General features: G+C 39.1%; 1 protein-coding gene across 2 annotated transcripts; it reads left to right on the top strand.

Moving 5' to 3' along the window:
• Positions 1–8308: 8308 nt before the first annotated feature.
• ATP5MC3 (ATP synthase membrane subunit c locus 3) lies at positions 8309–12167 on the top strand. Of its 2 annotated transcripts, none has more exons than XM_069068451.1 (5): positions 8309–8459; positions 8656–8781; positions 10076–10153; positions 10739–10932; positions 11908–12167. In XM_069068451.1, exons 2-5 carry the CDS (start codon positions 8743–8745, stop codon positions 12020–12022), a joined length of 426 nt encoding a protein of 141 aa, XP_068924552.1. In that variant the 5' UTR covers positions 8309–8459; positions 8656–8742; the 3' UTR covers positions 12023–12167. The 2 variants fall into 2 exon arrangements, with proteins under 2 accessions (XP_068924552.1, XP_068924553.1); XM_069068452.1 differs by having other exon boundaries at positions 8411–8534.
• The last annotated feature ends 9200 nt before the right edge of the window (positions 12168–21367 follow it).

Genomic DNA, 21367 nt, shown 5'->3' with positions numbered 1-21367 from the left:
GTCCTGGGGTGTGAGACCAGCTTGCCAGAGCATGTGGAGACTTCAGAGATGGCACCCAACTAATAACTCCGGCAGATGAGAAAACCCCAGTGTTTGGGACGGAAGCTCCCCTGTCTGGAGTTAGAGTCCTACTGTGGCAAAAAGCCCAGGGCTCAAGTGACTGAGGGGTGACATGACCAGGCAAAGGAAACAAAGCAAACTGAAGATGCCAACATTAGACTCATATTTTGGGGATAAAAAGGAACAAAGCATGGAACAGGAGGAAGACAGTGAAGTCAGAACTCCTGTACCAAAAGCTTCAAAGGAAAATACGAGCTGGTTACAGGCCATAAAGGACCTTAAGAAGCAGATAAGAGAAGTGGAGGAAAAATTGGGAAGAGAAATGAGAACAATGCAAGAAAATTAAGAAATGAGTCAACAGCCTGACTGAGGAAAATAACACCTTAAAAAAAAGACTAATTCAATTGACAAAAGAGGCTCAAAAAGGCAATGAGAAGAATGCCTAAAAAGCTGAATTTGCCAGATGAAAAAAGAAGCTTAAAAGCTCAATGAGGAGAATCATTCCCTCAGATTTAGAATGGAGCAAAGGGAAGCTAGTGACTTTATGAGAAATCAAGATGCTCTTAAACAGATCCAAACAAATGAAAGAATGGAAGGCAATGTGAAATATCTCATGGGAAAAACCACTGACCTGGAAAATAGATCCAGGAGAGATAATTTTAAAACTATTGGACTACCTGAAAGCCACGATCAAAGAAAGATCCTAGAAATCATCCTCCAAGAAATTCTCAAAGAGAATTGCCCTGATATTTTACAACCAGAAGACAAAATAGAGGTTGAAAGAATCCACTGATCACCTCCTCAAAAAGATCCCAAAAAGAAAACTCCTAGGAATATTATAGCCAGGTTCCAGAATTCCCAGATCAAGTAGAGAATATTACAAGCAACCAGGAATAAACAATTTGAATATTGTGGAAACAAAATCAGGATAACACGGGATCTGGCAGCTTCTACACTGAGTGATTGAAGGGCCTGGAATATGATATATCGGAAGGCAGAGGAGCTGGGATTAAAACCAAGAATCACCTTCCCAGCAAAACTGAGTATCATGTTTCAGGGGAAATTTTGGTCATTCAGTGGAATAGAGGACTTTCAAGCATTCTTCATGAAAAAACCAAAGTTGAATAGAAAATTTGACACTCAGATACAAGAAGCAAGAGAAGCTTAAACAGGGAAAAGAAATCATAAGCCACTGATCAAAGTTGAACTATTAACATTCCTACATGGAAAAATGATAATTGTAACTGGTGACTTTTCTCAGTATGAAAATAGTTGAAGGGAATAGAAATATGTACATATGTGTATGTGTGTGTGTGTATATGTCTATATCAGAGGGTATACAGGTATATGAATACATATGTGAATGTGTGTATATATGTTTACAGGTATACATAGATAGAGGGCACAGGACCAAGTTAATCGGATGATACTTAAAAGGTGAAATTAAGAGGTGAGAGAGGAATATAATGAGAGGAGATGGAGAGAGACAGAATGGGGTAAACTATCTCATACAGAAGAGGCAAGGGAAAATGGTTACCAATGGAGGGGAAGAATAGGAAGGCAAAAGGGAATGGGTCAAACTTATTCTCATTGAATTTGTCTTGTGGAGGGAATGAAATACACACTGAATAGGGTATCTCGCCCTACAGGAGAATAGAGTGGAAGGAGATGAGAGGGAGGATGATGGAAGGGTGGGCAGGCTGGGGGAGGGGAAGTTGGAAGCACTCACCTTTGAAAGGGACAGGATCAAAATAGAGAATAGAACAAGTGGGTGGTGGGATAGGAGGGAGGGAAATATAGTCAGTCTTTTACAATATATCTACTATGTTAATGTTTTGCATTAGCTACACATGTACAACCTATACTGAACTGCTTATATTCCTAGTAAGGGTGGGTGACAAGGGAGGAAGGGAGTGAATCTGGAATTCAAAGTTTTAAAATCAAATGTTTAAATATATATATACACTATTATTAATACCATTTTATATGTAGTTGGAAAAGAAGATATACAAGCACTGGGGCACAGAGATCTACCATGCCCTACTGGAAAGGTCAAAGGGGTTATGGGAGAAGATATGGGAGAGAACAGATTGGAGGAGGGGATATCCTGTGAGATTGCTATATTGCGGTAATGGGTAGGGGGAAAACGGGGAGAAAATTTGTAACTCAAAATCTGGCAGAAATGAATGATGTAAATTAGAAGTTAATAAAGCATTTGAAAAATGAAAAAAAGAAAAGAATGGTTGAAAGTCCACTGAATGACCATATTTTCCCCTGAAACATGATACTCAGTTTTGCTGGGTAAGTGATTCTTGGTTTCAATTCCAGTTCCTTTGACCTCTGGAATATCATATTCCAAACCCTTTGATCCCTCAGTGTAGAAGCTGCCAGATCCTGGGTTATCCTGATTGTGTTTCCACAATATTCAAATTGCTTCTTCCTGGCTGCTTGTAATATTCCCTCCTTAATCTGGGAATTCCAGAACCTGGCTATAATATTCCTAGGAGTTTTCTTTTTGGGATCTTTTTCAGGAGGTGATCGGTGGATTCTTTCAACCTCTATTTTGCTCTCTGGTTCTAAAACATCAGGGCAGTTTTCTTTGAGAATTTCTTGGAGGATGATTTCTAGGTTCTTTCTTTGATCATGGCTTTCAGGTAGTCTATAGTTTTAAAATTATCTCTCCTGGATCTATTTTCCAGGTCAGTGGTTTTTCCCATGAGATGATATTTCACATTGCCTTCCATTCTTTCATTTGTTTGGATCTGTTTAAGAGCATCTTGATTTCTCATAAAGTCATTAGCTTCATTTTGCTCCAATCTAATTCTGAAGCAATGATTCTCCTCAGTGAGCTTTTGAGATTCTTTTTTCATCTGGCAAATTCGGCTTTTTAAGGCATTCTTCTCCTCATTGCCTTTTTGAGCCTCTTTTGCCAGTTGAGTTAATCTATTTTTTAAGGTACGATTTTCCTCAGTCAGGCTGTTGACTCTCATTTCATAATTTTCTTGCATCATTTTCATTTCTCTTCCCAATTTTTCCTCCACTTCTCTTATTTACTTCTTAAGGTCCTCTATGGCCTATAACCAGCTTGTATTTTCCTTAGAAGCTTTTGGTACAGGTGTTCCGACTTCCCTGTCTTCCTCCTGTTCCATGCTTTGCTCCTTTTTGTTCCCAAAATAAGAGTCTAATGTTGGAATCTTCTGTCTGCTTTGTTTCTTTTGCCTGGTCATGTTGCCACTCAATTACTTGATTTTGGGGCTTTTTCCCAGAGTAGTTCTCTGCTATCAGACAGGGGAGCTTCATCCCATATGCTGGGGTTTTCTCAGCTGCTGGAGGTATTAGTTGGGTGACCTTGCTGAAGCCTCCACACATTCTGGCAAGCTGGACACACACCCCAGGACCTCCACCCTAGACCACAATTCAGATCCAAGCAGGTTAGAGCAAGAGCGATTACCCTTAAGGATGGTCACTTGGTCCCCCTACACTCTGCAGGCCAGGAGCTGAAGCCCCCACGTGGGCAACAGCGGCTTCTCGCCCTGGGGGCAAAAGCCAATGGCACTCCCAACTACTGGGTCCCAAAGTCCACACTGCACTGACCTCTCACTTTGTCCTTCGCACCTATGTGTTGATAAGTAATTCTGGAGACGGCCACAGCTGCTGGTGATCTGGAGTCCCTCCAGCTGGTGGCTGGTCAGGCCTGCCCTGGGGCTAAAACCACTGGTTCATGTGGGCCTGGGCACAGCTACCAGAGCAATGCGCTGGCTGATTCCTACTGGCCTGCCGGGCTGTCCTTAGGCAGGAGGTTAGCTCCTCTGTGTCATTTTGTGGGCTCTGCAGCTCCAAAATTTGTTCAGAATCCCCTTTCACATGAATTGGGGAAGGTGGAAGCCGGAGCCTTTCAGAGGTCCTGCTTCTATTCAGACATCTTGACTCCACCTCCCTTAATCTTCTTTCTTGAAGGTATGTAAATTGCAAATCCAGAAACTGGGCTGAAGTTCAGTTATGACTAGCTATCACACAATTCACAATAACAGAGTATTCGATAAAAACTGGAGAGACAATGAAATCTAAATCCTGGAAATTAAGCCTATAAATCAATTCTAGTTAAGTAGGCAGGCCTTTATTAAGCACTTACTGCATGCCAGGCCCTTTGCTAGGAAATAGCGATACAAAGAAAGGCAAAAAACAGTCCCTGCCCTCAAGGAACGACTTTGTACACATGAGAAAAATAGAGAGTCAAAAGGCGATAATCTCAGAGGTAAGCGTTAACGTTGAGGAGGAACATGCCTTTTGTGGAAGGTAGAACTTGAGGTGAAACTTGACGGAAACCAAGGAATCCAGGAGGCAGAGATGGGAGTACTCCAGGAATTAGAAACAATCAACAAAAATTCATGGAGTCAGGAGAAGGAGTGTTATGTCTGAGGAGTAACAAGGGGTCCAGTGTTGCTGGATAATAAAGTGCAAAAAGACTGGAAAGTTAGGAAAAGGCTAGATTCAAGGTTTTGAAAGCCCAACATAGAATTTTATATTTAATCCTGAAGGTGATAGAGAACCCCTGGAGTCTATTGAATGGAAGAAGGAGGAGAAGAGTGCCATGGTTAGCCAACACTTTAGGAAGATCACATTGATAGCTGAATGGAGGAGAGACTATAGTGAGGAGAAATGAGGCTGGGAGGACAACAGAAGGGTAATACAATAACCTAGGCATGAGGTGCTAAAGGCCTGAACCAGGATGGCCCCTATGTCAGAGGAGAGAAGGGTTTGTATAGGAAATATGCTGAAAACATAGAATCACCCTGGCTTGCTAACACATAGACATGAGTGGGGTGTAAGAGTGAGTTGACACCCAAGTTGCAAGCCTAGACAACTGAGAGCATGTCTAAAATGCAACTGTAAATATGAGACTAAAGGTCAAGATAGAGATCAATAAATCTGAGAATTATCTGTATAGAGATAATAACTGAATCCATAGGAGTTGAGATCACCAACAGTATAAGAGCAGAAGAAATAAAGGCTTAGGCAGAGTTTTGGGAACATGGAGGTAAGTGGACATAACCTAAAGATTCAGCAAGAGAGAGATTGAGAAAGAACAATTAGACCAGTGATTGAAGAATCAGGGGAGAACAGTGACACAAAAACAGAGAGAGAAAAGAAAGTGATCAAGAATGTCAAAGGCTGCAGAGAAGTCAAGAAGGATAAAAATTGAGAAAAATTGGCTAGATTTGCTAATTAAATGATCACCGGTAACTTTAGCAAGTGAAGTTTCAGCTGAATGATGAAGTGGGAAGCCAGACTGCAAGAAGTACCAATTGTAGGTTTTAAGGATGGAATAGACATAAGTTTGTTTCTAGATAGGGAAGCAGCCATTAGATAGAGACTGAAGATGAGAGAGTGAGGATGATAGAAAGGGCAAAGAGAAGTCAAGCTACAATGAGATCAAGGGTATAAGTAGCGGGTTAGCCTTGGCAAACTGAAGGGCCACCTCTTCATTTGAAATGAGTAAAGAGGAGATAGTGGGGAAAAACAAATCCTAGCTCTACAATTTACTGTTTGACCTTTCAAATGCCTCTTCGGGCTCTAGGCTTCAGTGTACCTATTTGGAAAAAAAAAAAGAGGGAGAGTGGTTGATAATCAATACTGATTTAGGATTATAAAATTTACTAGAAATGTTTAATTAACAAAACTAATATGCTTTGAAAGACCTCTCAATAAACTCCAATGACTCCCCATTTACCTCTAGGATAAAATATAAACTATTGTGGTTGGCATTTAAAGCCCTTCACACCTGTGCAGCAACTTAGCTTTTTCTAATTATTATACATTATTCCCACTTCATGTACTCTTTGTTCATTCCACAGATTCCCAAAATGGGCCATACTACCTCCCCCACCACTAGAAGGATTGAGGGGTATTGGTAGTCCTGGGTCCAATTAGGGGGTGTTAAATAAAAATAAGGGGGTGTAATGGAAATGCAAATTTAAAGATCTTCCCTGCCCCTAGGCTAAAGTGCACCTGGAGCCTGGGGTAGGAAGCTTGTTTTTCAGTAGATACTTTTTGATTGGCCAGTGGGTCCAAAAGGTTGTTACATTCTCTGATCCAGGAGAAGGCTATATAAACCCTGATTTGAGGCTTTGTTTTGGGGCTCACTTTGAGAAGTGTTCTGTGATTTGATCAGATGAGACTCTGGGAAGCCGTTGTTGAGAGCCCCCCGGCTTTGAAAAACCCAGATGTTGATTTGGTATGGATGTAATGGTTGGACAATTTGGAAACCTGTCTATTTGATTTGTTTCTCTGTCTTGATAATTCTGTCTGTATACTGTGAAGTTCGGGGTGCTGACCTTTTTCCCCTGAACTAGGTGAACAATACATATTTGACTGATTAAAATAAGCTTGTTAACCCATTTTGAGTTGCTTTCCTTTATCAAAGCAGATCTAAGAACCTGTGTGGGCAGCCACCCTGGGGACGCTTGGGGTGCTTGCTGCTACAGGGGGTGGTAGAAGTATAAGAAGAGATAAGAAAATTTTGAAAAAATGGACTTTTCATCTGTTGTGTAACAGAGTTAAAGTTGTAGTGATTACATTATTTTCCAAATAAACACACAAAATGCAAGTTATAACCCATTAGTGGTCAAGTCCAAAGACAGGTCTTAATGAGCAAGTGTTGGCAGGCAACTGTGTTGCCCATTGTTGGGAAGTCCAATATGAAACAGCAGGAATCTGTGTATGTAAGTATAGTATAGTATAGTAGTATAGTATTACTTACAATGTGATACTATACAATTACATGACGCAATATTGCATCATCAACATTTCAGCGCAGGAAACCCCCCACAAATTTACAATAACTTATTAAATTTAAGATGCACCATTAAAAATTTTTTTTATATTTTTTCGAAATGATGCACATTTAAAAAAATATCTGTTAAAGGGTTAAAGTAGATTTCTGGCGTGGGGGGTAATTTTTTTAAAGAGAGGTTGGTAGGCCAAATAAGTTGGGGGGAGGGTCTCTCCCTAGAGAATGTAGTAAGCTCTTCAAGGGTAGGGATGTTTCATTTGTGTCTTTAGCACGTATCATTGGCACATTGTAGTTTCTTAATAAATGCTCATTAATAAATAGAATTTCAATTAATACATAATGGATCATTGATAATTATGTACTCTTTTGTTGTACGATATATAAGGGAAGTTTATGTTAGAATGAGTAACGTCTATTTCAGCCTTCTTTTACAGCTAGGAAAATTGATTGTCCCTTCTTTACAAATAGGGACATTGAAGCCTAAAGTCTAGGGAAATTAAGGACCAGAGAGGCAAAAATGACTTGTTGGGAGTCAGTTTTTTAGCAGCAGACCTAGGACTAGAATATAGTATTCTAACTCCCAGTCCTGTGTCTTTTGTACTTTTGAAACCCAAGGACACATTTCTGAGGCCTGAATGAAGCTTCATTTTCATCTAAGAAAAATTATTTGCTGAACATTAACCGAAAATAAGTGTAGAAACCAGGGATTTAATACACAAACACTGCTAAATAACACAAATGGACACCATTCTTTATTCTTCTGATTACAGAACCAAGTACAAGAGCTAGAGCAGACTTTGGATATCATCCAGTCTAGTCCCTTCATTTTGCTGATGAGGAAGGTGACGTCCAAAAAGACAAAGTGTCTTTCTCAAGGTTACAAACCTAATTAGTTACATTGAGATTAGACTAAGCCACAAGTTTCACAACAGCCAAAATAGGGCTCTTTAAACTAGTGCAAAATTTCAATTCCAAGACCCCACAAACCAGCCTCTTGGACCCAAACTTGCTAAACGTCACGCCATAGATCGAGAACAATTTTCTAAGCATTTAAAGACACGAAAACCTTTCTCAGAGTTCTTAATTAATGACTTCCCTGCAAATTAAAGTATCCGGCTGTCAGTGAAAGCAGTTCAGAGCTTATGAAGTACCCCAGTCTGGGCATTGAAGCCCAGGACCCAAAGTTCTCTAGATATGTTTCCCAAAAAAGAACTTTGTTCTGCAGGAAGCCTGGAGAATGCAGAAAAGATGCATTCTCCAAAAATGTGGAGCAGGGATTTGGAGACGGTATTTCCTCTGCTACCCTTCTAGCCTAAGCAGCTCCATTCAGCTATAGACGCCACTCCTTCCTTAATCCTGTCCCTCCCCCTCGCCCTTTGCACAGTCAGCCCCGTTGTCCTTCCCAACTTGTTACTAATAAAGTTGTTACAAAGTGACCTTGAGCGTCTATTTCCCCAAACCCCCACCTACGCCGATTCCCCCCGCCTTCTCTGCCATAGCCCCCTCCGCCTTTTCCATCCGGGTGCTGGGGTTGGGATAAGAGGCTGACTGCGCCTGCGCGCCTAGCCCCACTCGGTTCGACCTCTGCCGCAGCCGCCTGAGAGAGGTAAGCTGTGGGCGCGCGGGAGCCCGACTCGGCCCAGTCCACTCCCTCATTCATTCGGGCTGCATCCGGTACCAGGTGCAGCGCGGGGAAAGGGGGGAACGCAGCGGGCACGGGTTCTGGGCTCCGGGGAGGAGAATCGGGGGGAGCAAGCTCTGAGCGAGCATTTGACCTTAAAGCTTGTTTCCTCCCTCTGCAGACACTAGAGAAAGCGGCAGTAAGCCGAGCCCTCACCTCCCACTACTTGGTCCCTTCTTCCGCCGCCGCTGCCCCAGCTGTTCCTAAGATGTTCGCCTGCGCCAAGCTCGCCTGCTCCCCGGCTCTGGTGAGTGGCCCCGGCGTGGGGAACTAAGCTCCCCCCCCCCCCCCCCCGAGCGTCCACGTTGAATGACGGGGGAGACCGGGCAAGGCCACAGCGGATCCGCTGTGCAGGCCTTGGGTTCCCATTGCCCTTTCCTCCCTGGTGCTTTCGAGAGCACTTGGGGGCTGGGGGAGCCGCTCTTCCCCTCCTTGGCAAAGGGATCGGTGAGGAGGCCGGCGGGGCCTAGCTGTCAGGCTTCACCCTGAGTGTAGGTCAAACCCCCGTCCCCTGTCCGTTCCTTGGTCGGCGGCCGGGCTCAGCGCTCAGGGTCAAGCAGGGACTTCCTGGGTCATTGCCCTGAGTGCGTGGTGGGGGTCCGCGTGGGGGGTCCGGGGGGCCTAGCTCCGCGGCTGCGCCGGGACTAGCTCCTTGCCTGTAGGTCAAACTCTCCCGCAGCCCGGGAGGGAGGGACTTCGCCTCCCGGAGTGGGCGGGGAAGAGCCGGAGAAGGCGCTGCTGGGGCGGCCGGCCCGGCTCTGGGCTGTCGGGGTGTTTTCTGGACCCAGAAGGGCTCGTCTGGGAATCGGGACAAAGTTCTGTTAGGACTCGCGGTGACCTTAGGCCAGTAGAGAGCCAAGGGCATAGCGAATTGGAAGAGAGCACCTCGGCTGTTGTAATGCTTCATAGGCCTTGTGTAACTACAATATAATTAAACAGTGCTCTTTTTGACTTAATGATTAGTGTTTCACCAAGACTTTGGAAATGAAAATTGTAATTATTAATATTCAGATTTTTATTTTTAGAAGTGATTAAAAAAAATACCACACATGGGATAGAATGTTTTGAGTGACATCAGCTTCAAAGAGAACCAGTCTAATTAGGTTTACCTTTCCACGTTTATCTCATTTAACGGGTTTTGCAAAATAGGTTTTAGATTCACTAAGTAGTGAATCATTGGATTCACAGAATGAATTCCTAGAAATAGTTTGTAGTGTGCTGTAGTATTAAAATTAAAAAGTTTGAATCAGAACATTGTTTTATTTGTTGGAAATTGCAACATATAATATGATATGCCCCCTAAAAGACCTCCAAGTCAGTATACAGTGTAAGTAGCAATTTTGCCTTTTCTAGTCTGGAGAATAAGGCTAGTCAGTTTTTATTGGCTTTCTCAGAACTTAGGGTACAAAAAAAGAAGTTATTGCAGTTCTGTAGAGCATGTGTTTGCTTATTTATTATTATGTTGTACATGTTGTTTATCTTGATCGAATTATGAATGTTATTAATATTTGGGACCTTAATCTATTTTTGTCTTTTATTAGATCCGTGCTGGATCCAGAATTGTATACAGACCAATTTCTGCAGCAGTGTTGTCTCGACCAGAGGTCAGGACTGGAGAGGTAATTGGTTATAAGAGAACCATATCAAACTAATAATAAGTATTAATGTATTTTATATTTGTTGTAGCAGTATCTTTTTGCATCCTCTCTAAAAAGGATATAATAAAGAATAAACAGACACAAGTTTTAGAGATTGAGCCATTTGAGAAGTCTTGCAATCAACACATGGGACTCAAGTGTTATAGATCACATATTTAGAGCCTAGAATGGAGGAAGATCATCTAGTACTTAGATTCTGGTTCAGCTTCCTTATTCTACAAATGAGGAATTGAGGCCTAGAAAGGTAAAGTGATTTGTCCAAGGTAATAGAGATAGTAGATCTAGGATTTAAACCTAGGTCCTTAGACTCCAAACGATGCACACTGTCTGCAATAAAAATATTTTCTAATTATAATTTAAATAGGTAGGAAACCCAGGTCCTCTGATTTCAATGATATGTATATTCACATACACACTGTTTCTAATACATTTTTTACCTACATGTTAAAATTAGAGCAATATAGTTATGGCAATAGCCTGACAATATAGTCATTTAAATAATCTAACTACTGATTTGACCTTTGTCTTTTTTTTTATTTTTTCTAGAGCAACACAGTGTCTCATGGGGCCCAGAACAGGGTGTCTCAGCTAGCACTAAGGGAGTTCCAGACCAGTGCTATCAGCAGAGACATTGACACTGCTGCCAAATTTATTGGTGCAGGTGCTGCCACAGTAGGAGTGGCTGGTTCTGGCGCTGGTATTGGAACTGTCTTTGGTAGTCTGATTATTGGTTATGCCAGGTAACTTTTTCCATATCTAAAAGACTTCATAGTCATTTGTACTGCATGAAGGCTAATCTAATATGTTTGAAAATGGCTTCATAAAATACTTAACAAAATCATTAACTTTTCAGTCATCAAAACTGTTTTTTGTTTTGGTGGGGGTGGAGTAGGACAAAACAAAGGTGGTCTGTTTTGGACCTGGAAATAATTTCATTGGTGAATATGCTGGGGGGAAGGCAGCTAATGGGGTTAAGTGACCTTGGGCAAGTCACTTAACACCAATTCCCCTCCAAAAAGCAAAAAAAAAAAAATTTCCATAGTAGGAAATTATTTCAGATATATGTCCATGTTTATTATTTAAGGCCTTATTTTAAAACCCCATCTTTTGGTTTGGTAAGTGACATACTTAATTTATATTTATAATATTATATATTTAGTCTATTATAATCTCTCGAAAAATATGAAATAGCCAAGTGTATGTTTAGGAGAAATGATAAAGTGGCTCTGAAAAAATATTTGGAAAACATGGCTTGCTTTTCTCAAAATAATCTTTGTGTTTTCCCTCCCCACCTTATTTCTAATATACTTTAGTTCTTGCTTTCTATTAATTTGGTTTTAACTCAGTTGTAAATGCATATTTGTTGAAGTTCTTTGTTAATAAGAACTGCACAAGCTAAAATTGGCTCTTAGAATGGAAGTAGTTATTTGTCTAGGGTTCTTTCAGTTTATGTTGTTTTAAATTAAAATAGCTAAGTGTGTTCTTCCTTGGAAAAGTGGTTTTCAAATAAATCGAGGTTGTCAAAGTTTCTCTTCTTAGGGGTATGACCTAATAAAAGTAGCAACACACATGTGTGTATGTATGTATGTATATGTACAGTTAAAATTGGTTCAAGCAGCATGCCTAAAAAAAAAACAACTTTTCTATCAGCCCTTGATTGAAACTTAACTAATGTATCAAATAAGACAGTCATATTTGCTCTATCTCTCTTTTAGAAACCCTTCACTGAAGCAGCAGCTGTTCTCATATGCTATCCTGGGATTCGCCTTGTCTGAAGCTATGGGTCTCTTTTGTTTGATGGTTGCTTTCTTGATCTTGTTTGCCATGTAATTAATTGCAGCTTGAAATGTTGACATTTAATACAAATTACGGATGTAATTCTGTGTATCTTACTGTGGCTCCAAAAACTGTTGTGTTGGTGTCATGGAAATGTACATTATTTCCAAAGTCATTTCATTAAAGATGATAACTTTAATTTTTGCTGTCACTTGTACTTATTATGTTGAACTTAGCACATGGGAACACATGCTCTGGTATAAATTGTACTGCTAAACTGAATGAATCTATTAACTTTTCATCTATGGTGGTATTTAAGTGATGTAATATGGAGATTGTTGTATATTGCCTCTTGTTTTTATGTTTGCCTAAAAAAAATGTATGTATAAACGATTCTTCCATGAGAAATACTGGGAGTTGTATCTGGTAATGTTATTACAAAAGGTGATTTTAAAAGCAACATAATATGGAATTGAGTCTTTTCTAAGTTAGTTCATTCATTTCAGCATCAAGTCTGCTTTTAAAAATTCTTTACAAATAAGATTGGTTGGCTTTTATTGTGACTTAATCTTTAGTTAGTGCCTACTTATAATTATATGTACAAGAGCCATAGTAAAGATTCTTAAAAATGAATCCTATCAAATGTTTTAAATACTTTTTAAACGTTATATAACCTTAAGCTATAAAAATCTGATTTAATTTCAGGTTTCATCTTAAGTTTATGGTAAATCCTACCTTCATATATGTGATATATAGGAAGTGAAAGTAATTGGCAAAGTTCTGGTTTAAGTTTGGCTTTCTCATTTAGTTCCATATTCTAATCATGTATTCCAATAAAGTAGCAAAGTAATGCCTCTAGGTGTCGCTGGTATTTATGTGGAAGAATGAGGAATAGCATTGGCTCAGAATCGTCACAATTGGTCTTCAAGTATCATAGCTATCCCAAGCCTTGACCACTGGTGGGAAAAGCATTACTATGTAATGAAGCAAGTTAATGGTAGTCTTTCCTCTGTATGCAAAGACCTATCAAAAGATAAAACCATGCTCACAATAATCATAATGCTCATGTATTAATTTATAAAAGTTTTCATTTATAAAGTAATGTAGAAATGGAGTAGAGGCTTTCCCCCAACATTCTGCTTGCTTCTGGTCTCAAACCTATTCATAAATACTTTACTTTGTCCTAGTTAGGGACAATTATGGATAATAAGAATTTATGAATAAGTGAACAATAGAGACGTTCCTTCTTAGCATTTTTAACACTTAAGTAGCATGAAACTTAATAAGGTATTTGTTATATGCCAGCAATTTCTATAGGAAAAATATTCTAGATGGTACCATATTGAATGAGAAACCACTATGTTTTCAAAAGCTTCATAAAATTTTAGACTTGAAAAATAACATTCAGTATATAACTGACCCCTCAAAACAAAAGTAAACTCATTAAATAATGATGCTCTAGGTTAAAAGTCAGGTCAGTGAAGAAATGCAAGTTTTCAAGGAAGAGAGCCTGAGCAAGAAGCAAGTATGGAACTATTTTGATCTTATCACTGGAGCCTTGGAAGTACAGTTGAGTACGAAGGAACTAAAGTATTAGCTTCTGGAAGGCAGACCAATGGCACTGCTAAGGGTCGGGGAGGAAGGGTAGGGAGTGGGATGCCTCTGTACTTAGGGGGTTGAAGTTCACTAGCCCAGTCACTTGTGAATGAAGGTGGCCTTGCCTGGCCTGCAACTTTGTGATTTCCATTACTGGCCAAAATACCAAAGGAAAACCATGGTATCCCAGGCGTATATATGTTGTTGCCAAGGGGTGTTAATCCATGTCACTGCATCTGTTATTCTACCTCTAGTAATGAAAGTTGTGACAATAAATCAGGTTGTTAGCACCCTATCCTTGTTGAAAAATAATGCTGAATTGTGGGAAAAAACAATTATCAAGCTAAGAGCTATACTGTTAATCTTATTAGTAGGCATAATTAATTTGACATTGAATTCTTTAATAGTTCCTGGGAAGAAGCAAGTATAAAGGTGCTATTAAGATCTACAGTTTGCTATCTATGATGATTGGTAGTTTGGACAACAAAATATTCAGACTAGTGATACTAACTACCTCAGGGTGATAAAGATCCATTTTAACATTGGATTTGTAGTTACTGAAGTAAAGCTTTATATTTACTTGATTATTGTCTATAGTTTGTAAATATCACCTAAGGAAAGAGTATGTCATTAACAGATTTTTGAAACAATTGGCCATATACTGCTTGGACTTATAAATATTACTTGTACTATCAATAAATGCAGATAATTCATGCTTTTAAGGGTGAATTCCTTATTCAAAAAATACTGAGTTTCTATCATGTATAACATGCTGACTGAGAATTCAAATAACATGCTGACTGAGAATAAGAAAGGGGCGGCCAGGTGGCTCAGCGAGTAAGAGCACCGGCTCCAGTGTTGGGATGACCTGGGGATCAAATCCCGGGCTCAGATACTTAGCACCACACCCAGAAATAACTGGCCCTGTAACCTTGAGCAAGTTACTTAACCCCGATTGCTTAAAAAAAAAAAAGATGAGTAAGACATGGTCTTTGCCTACAATCAGAGAAGACATTTACACAAATGAATATAATAGAAAACAAAAGTGCTTTAGGAAAAATGCAAATGAAATATCAGGAGAATATTAAAGATCACTTTGGTCTGAGTAAACTAAGACATCTTGGAGGAAATTCATTTAAGCTGGACCTTGAAGAATGCACTGAATCTGAAAAGGCAAATAATGGAGGAAGAATGTTCCAGGTATCAGGAATACTATTAACAGAGGCAGAATAATAAAGAATGTGTTTAAGGAATGGCAAAAACTCTGATTAGAGAGGTTTTTGTTCAAAAAGTTCAAATACAGTAGTGTGATATAAGACTTAAAAGGTAAGTTAGGATCAGATCATAGAACTTGAATTCCAAGCTAAGAAACTGGTTCTAGGGGAACCAGATAAGACATTTTTTTCTGGGACTCTGTGTTCTCATCTGTAAAAAGCTAGATTAACTGTAATTCCCTTCCAACTCTTCTGATATTCTGAGTTTAGTTTTAGACACATTGAATGCTAGTGGTACATTCAGGAGGCAGAAATTAGGAATGTACATAATACACAAATATTTGGGAATATTGCTCTATAGCAACGACAAAACTTCTGATACTGTGATAATGTGAATGCAAGAGTTCTTTGAGGCCTTCTTTGTGATCTGTGACAGAAGGCTATGCTCCGGATGATAAGACTTAGCAAAGAGTCTGTCTGCTAAAAAAAAAAAAAAGTTGCTAGCAAAGGACACTGCAACAAATTCCAGACAATTTATAGCTCAGGTAATTCTGGCACACATAAGAAGGCTCTTGGTGCTGTGATGCTAGGAAACAAGATCTTTCTGACTTAAAGGCTCTTCTATGTTTTATGTTCCTTTATTCCTTCTACCTCTCCTACCCCCCATCCCTTCTTTAAATAAAATCTTCCTCTGACAAGTGATTGAAATACAAGATGTCTCCAGGCTTCTGGGTAGGAGCTTGAGTCAAGCTGAAGCCTGAATTTTCCTTGTATTCCCCTTCTACCCAAACATATTATCATCAGATTTAGGGTTGTAAAGAGATTTCAGAAGGTCATTTAGTCCAATCCCATTCATTTTATAGATGAGAAAACTGAATTCAAATGATCTGGGCTCCTTCTCTGTTTAATCTGGAGGAAGAGGTAAATGGGCATGAAAGAAAGTGACAGAAGCATTGTTGAAATGGCTGGTGCATTAATGGCTGGGATTAATATGTAGAAATAGATGAACCAGAGTGAAAATGGCAGATTCAAGGAGGAAAGAGAAAGATGGAAAGTAAAAGGATGCTGTGGTCAGAGAAGGAAATAAGAAGGAAAACAGTTTGAAAATATTTGTAGAACCAAGTAAATCATGTTGACTACACTACAATTATAGGTTCAAGCTAAAAAAAAAAACCAAATAAAACACTAAATTTTTGTTAGCTTCTTTTATCTCTTAGTGTACTTTTAAACTGTCTTCTGCCCTTAAGAACACTTCTTGTATACTATGGTATTTCTACAAATGTTATTTAGAATTGGAACTAAAACTGAATATTTGTCCTTGATCCATGCTTTAGTACTTCAAAGTTTACAGGTGTGTGTGTGTGTGTGTGTGTGTGTGTGTGTGTGTGTGTGTGTGTGTGTGTTTTGCTTTTTGGAGGGGGGAAGGTAGGGCAATTGGGGTTAAGTGACTTGCCCAAGGTCACACAGCTAGTTTTCGTGTGCAGTGTCTGAGGCCGCATTTGAACTCAGGTCATCCGAACTCTATTCATTGCTCCACCTATCTACCCCTACAGATAATATTTTTGATTCCATTATCTCAATAGTAATTGACTACATCAAAGTAATTGAAGGCAGTAATCTCTGCCTTATTAATGGCAAAAAGCAAAGTTATTTCACATGTCTTAGGTGACTTCATTTGTGAACTGTAATTATAAGTGTCATGACTTTTTATATTAAGATAATATGCTACTAATAATAATTGGAAATGTGAGAACCTGAAGTGTAACGGTGGCAAAATTTGTCTTTGTCTTTTTTCCCCTTGCAGACTTTCTGGTTTATTGGTAAGTCACAATTTGAAAAACTGAAAAAGTTTCCATTAGAATTTGTTTAAAAAAAAAAAAAGGATTAAAGAGTTTTAAATGTCCCTAGGTTACCAACCTATCTTTAATCCTACCAAAATTTCCAAAATATATTCAGTCATTAGATTTTTGTGTGTAAGATGCTGAAAGATAATTATAATTCTTATACATTGAGGAAAAGCAGTAATATATAATGTCAAAATATATAATTATATAATATATAATTTGCATAATTATATATTGTTACATAATATGTAATACATGTAATAATATATATAATATACAATGTATATAATACATAATTTCAAAATAGAAGAACACAATGAGGTTTCTTTGGGGCTTTTTATTTTTCCAAGAGAAAGAAATAGAATAACATAATGATTGCTTAGAAAACTCAGATGGTCAGACAAAATTCTGTATGGTATATGTTTTCCCTAAGAGTATTAAAATTGCTTTCCTCTCCTTTTTCAATTCTTTTTCTGAAAATGTGTAGAGTTAGAAAAGTCCTCATAGATAATCTAATTTAAAATATGAATCTTAGATTCCTATCTATATATCCCTCGTAGTTACTTTAAGATCTATAGTGATAAGAAACTCTGCATTTTAAAGACAGCCCATTTTTGGTTTTTTTTTTTTCTTGAGACCTGTAATTATTGGAAAAATTTTCCTTATTTGCTTCCCTGCAACTTAAATCCAATGGTCCCGTTAAATTCAATTCTGCTCTATGGGACAAACCAGAAAAAGTTTAATCTTTCTTTCACAGTATATCTCTTAAAATATTTAAGAACAGCAGTTGTGGCTTTTCAAAATTTTCTCTTCTCTAGGCTAAACTTCTGTTTCTTCAATAACTAACTCCTCATCCAAAACATAAAACTATCAACATTTTGTTTTAATAAATTTCACCTTATTAATTCAATTTACAATCCCAATATTTTTGAATCTCAATTCTTCATTCAATTCAACAACCATTTATTAAGCACATATTACTTAAAAGACAGCTAGATACTGAAGATACAAAGACAAAAATGAAAAAGTCTGTTTTTGAGCAACTTATATTTTCTAGAGGAGATCTGTGTACAAAAATAAATACAGAACATATACAAAGTAATTCAAAGAAATGTTGAGTGATAATGGGGATTGGGGAAAGTCTCATGTAGGAGGTGACATCTGATTGGTGCTTTGAAGGAATATGGGGTGTATAGGGTAGATGGGAGGAAAGAGTGCATTCTGGATACTTGTACAAAGGCACAGAAGTGGAATACAAAACATCATGCAAAAGGAATAGCTAGTAGGCTAGAACTGGAGCAGTGAGTGCATGAAGAAAGAAGAGTAACATGAAAAAGACTGGAAAGGTAGGTAGGAGCTAGACTATGGAAGGTTTTAAATACAAAGCTGAGAGGTTTGTATTTCTCCTTGATTGAAGGTCAATGAAACTTTTTGAGTAATAGAGTCATCAATTTGGTAGCTGTGAAAAGGACGGTTTGGAAAGGAGAAGAAACAGGAAGCAGGGAAGCTATTGCAATGGCCAAGGTGAGAGGTGATAAAGTTCTAAGCCAGTGTAGAAGCTATATAAGAGTAGAGGAGGGGAGAAATATAAAGGATGTAGAGGGTAGGATATTGATCAGAATTGGCAAATGAGTAGATATAGTGACTAAAACAAAGGAAAAAGTCTTTAGTTACTCCAAGTTTGTGAATCTGGGTTATTGAAAGGATAATAGTGCCAGCAATAGGAACATTAAAAGTTTAGAAAAAAATATAATCATCTAATACATTAGCTATGCTTTTCAAACTGATGTTGCCTATAAATTTGAAAATAATGCTGTCTTTGTCTTTATCTAAGTCACTGATAAAATGTTAAATAATATATCTAGCCAAGGACAGAGAGAGCTCCGCAATTCTTCAGGAAAGACCTCCTTGAAACTTATATTGTTAATCATCACCATTTTCTCTGAGTTAGTTACCTGGTTCTGAACATTCCCAGTCACCCCCTCCTGCCCCCTTCCTCCACCAGCTACTATCATCAAGCTGATAGCTCTCTGGTCTGTTTTTCTTTTGACTGGAAGTATGATTTCACTGCTATAGGGAGATCCCTGTGAATCGATAGTCTTAGAGTTGTTTAGGGTGGTGGGATATTAAGTGACTTGCCCATAGTGATAGAGCCAGGATGTATCACAGGTAGTATATGAATCCAGGTCTTCCCAACTCTGAAGTTGGACCTCTATCCTTCACATCTTCTCAAACTGTTCATAAGAATATGATGATAATAATTCACATTTCTATAGCACTTCAAAATTAGCAGAGTTCTTTTCTCCTAATATCCCTGTGAAGTAGGATGTACAAGGTTTTGTTTTTGTTTTTTAATTTCTATTGGAGTGATGGGGAAGGGAAGGCAGAGATTGGGGCAATATCTGAACCCAGGTTTCCAGACTCCACATTCAGTGCTCCTCTATGCAGTATAGCACAAAGAGATTTTATACAATTTCTTGTTGATATCCAGCTATATTATCATAATGCTATTCCCCCAATCTATCAACTTTGTCCAAAATTAAAATGAGGTTGGTCTGATGCCATTCTTAATTCTTGTCCGTTTGTAGTGATCATCTCCTCTTTTCTGAGCACTTATAGTTCTTTAAATAATCCAACCCAGAATTTAACTAGGAATTCTTTCTCCTTTTGAAAAACAGGACATTTGCCTATCTGTAATCTCATTGTACTACTCACGTTTACTCTTTCTCAAAAATCACACAATGATTCAGCAATCATGTCTGCATGTTTTTTCATTACCCTGAGTTGTAAGTCATTTAGGCTAGATAACTTTGTCCTTAAGGATGTGTGAGCAGAAACAAGAGGGAATTTTTGTTGTTGTTTTCTTCTTCTTCTTGGAGTTCCATTTCCCAGGCTCATGCTAAATTGTAAACATCTGAAGGATCAATCTCCTTTGAACCCTGATTGTATAGCTATGCAAAGGAAGGTTTTCTTGCCTTCTGACTCTAAGCCTATTAGTCGAAAGTGTATATTCTGAGGTGAGATATTGCCTGGGGGCTCACTTATGGGAGAACATATAGCTGTTATCAAGAGGCCCCCTGGCTGTGAATGTGTATCACTCTTCAAGATTTGGAGTGATACAAGATTTGCAGAGAGACCTCTGAGAGTGAGAGGAGACATTTGATACCAACCCTAGTGAGAATACTGGAACACTGAACTGAAAGAAAAGTAAGATGTTAACACCTTTGAGGAAAATATGGGGTTTAGTGAGACTGGGATAGTTGTTTGTTATTTCCCAATTACTGTATTATTTTGCTGTGCCCAGAGCCCAGATGGGAGTGGCTCCTCCCCATGTAAGGCTGGGGGAGGATGAGCTGCCCTGGAGTGAGTGGTGAGGGTCAGAGACAGAAGCTGGAGGTAGGGGCCCCTGCAGCCTGCTGTGCCTGAACTCAGGCAGGAGCAAGAAGAGCTTGGAGTGGAGCAGTCCCTTCTCCCTTGAGGTGAGACATGGAGCAGGAACAGAGAGCTGCCTGGGTCAGGACCCAGGCAGGAGCCAGGAGATGTCAGCCCACAGACCTTCAGGGGGAGGAGCAACAGGGCTCAGACATGACCCCAGGTAAAGATGAAGACTTTGCAGCAGGAAAGGAGCAGTGAGTGTGATTTCCTGCCTTGTTTCCCTGGAATGGGGTTGAGACCCAGGGAGTGGAGTTGTCTATGGTGGGATGGGGGAAGTGTCATGGCCCCTGTAGAACCACTCTATTGGCTTTGCTGCTCAGTCTCCCTCAGGACCTGGAAGCAGGGGCTGAAGCTGTGTTAAGACTTGGACTCTTTGGCTCATTAGAGCATGTGTGCACCTGACAGTGCCAGGTGGGAACCTGAGACGGCAGTGTGGGGAGGACACCTTCCCCCCAGAGGACTTTACTTGGGCACTTTGTTTGGATTGAGGGTTTTTGTAACCTACTGTGACCTAGGGGTGGAGAGTGTTGTGTTAGGGAATACCCTGGCCTGGGATTCCCTGATTGTATAAACAAGTATTTTGGAACAGTACATGAGTGAGGAGGAGCTGGTTGCTCACTCACAAAGATTCCCCACACAAAGAGTGTAAAAGGTGGGGAGTATGTTATATTATGTTATATATTCTACTGTGTTGCAGAATGATATGTTTTGTTTTAGGCCTTGTGGCCTGGTAATAAATTGTTATGTTGTGCTTTGGTTTCTTTACTCAAGGTTTAGTTTTGAATAAATAGAGTGTTCATTATACCCTGCAATTAGATCCTTAAAATTATTCACAGCAGCTGCCCTCAAGTATGCTGCCTTGATTGGCATTACAGGATGCTATGACAGAACTCTCTTACCATTTCCTCACTTATTTTCTGCTTTAATTCCATATTAACTATTCTTGCTTCTTCCTTCACAAGGTGAAGATTTGTAAACAAATATTTATTAGAGAAAGAAGTATGAGTCTACTAACTTTAACTTTTCCTCTGCCACATGTTATCATCTTTCCATTCACTCCAAGTAGGGGTCCTATCCATCTCTTGATCTTTCCTGTTCCAAACACATCTTTTAAAATATCTTTTTGCTGTTCTCATCTTAAGTATTTATTACAAGACTTGGCTAATTTTCTGAAAATAAGTTAAAGTCTTCCTGAAATCACTCTAAGGATCTAGTCATTATCTTGTATTCATCCTCAATTCCCTTCTTTCCCTCATCTCTCTTGTGTTTCTTTAAAATCTCAGTTCATTGAGGAGCTCCTTACAGTGTCT

Source organism: Petaurus breviceps, unplaced genomic scaffold (assembly GCF_028583685.1).
Source record: "Petaurus breviceps papuanus isolate PSGF00001 unplaced genomic scaffold, PetGlider_PUasm1.0 90763, whole genome shotgun sequence".
NCBI classification, from domain to species: Eukaryota; Metazoa; Chordata; class Mammalia; order Diprotodontia; family Petauridae; genus Petaurus; species Petaurus breviceps.
This window is presented reverse-complemented; position numbering and strand designations above follow the sequence as displayed.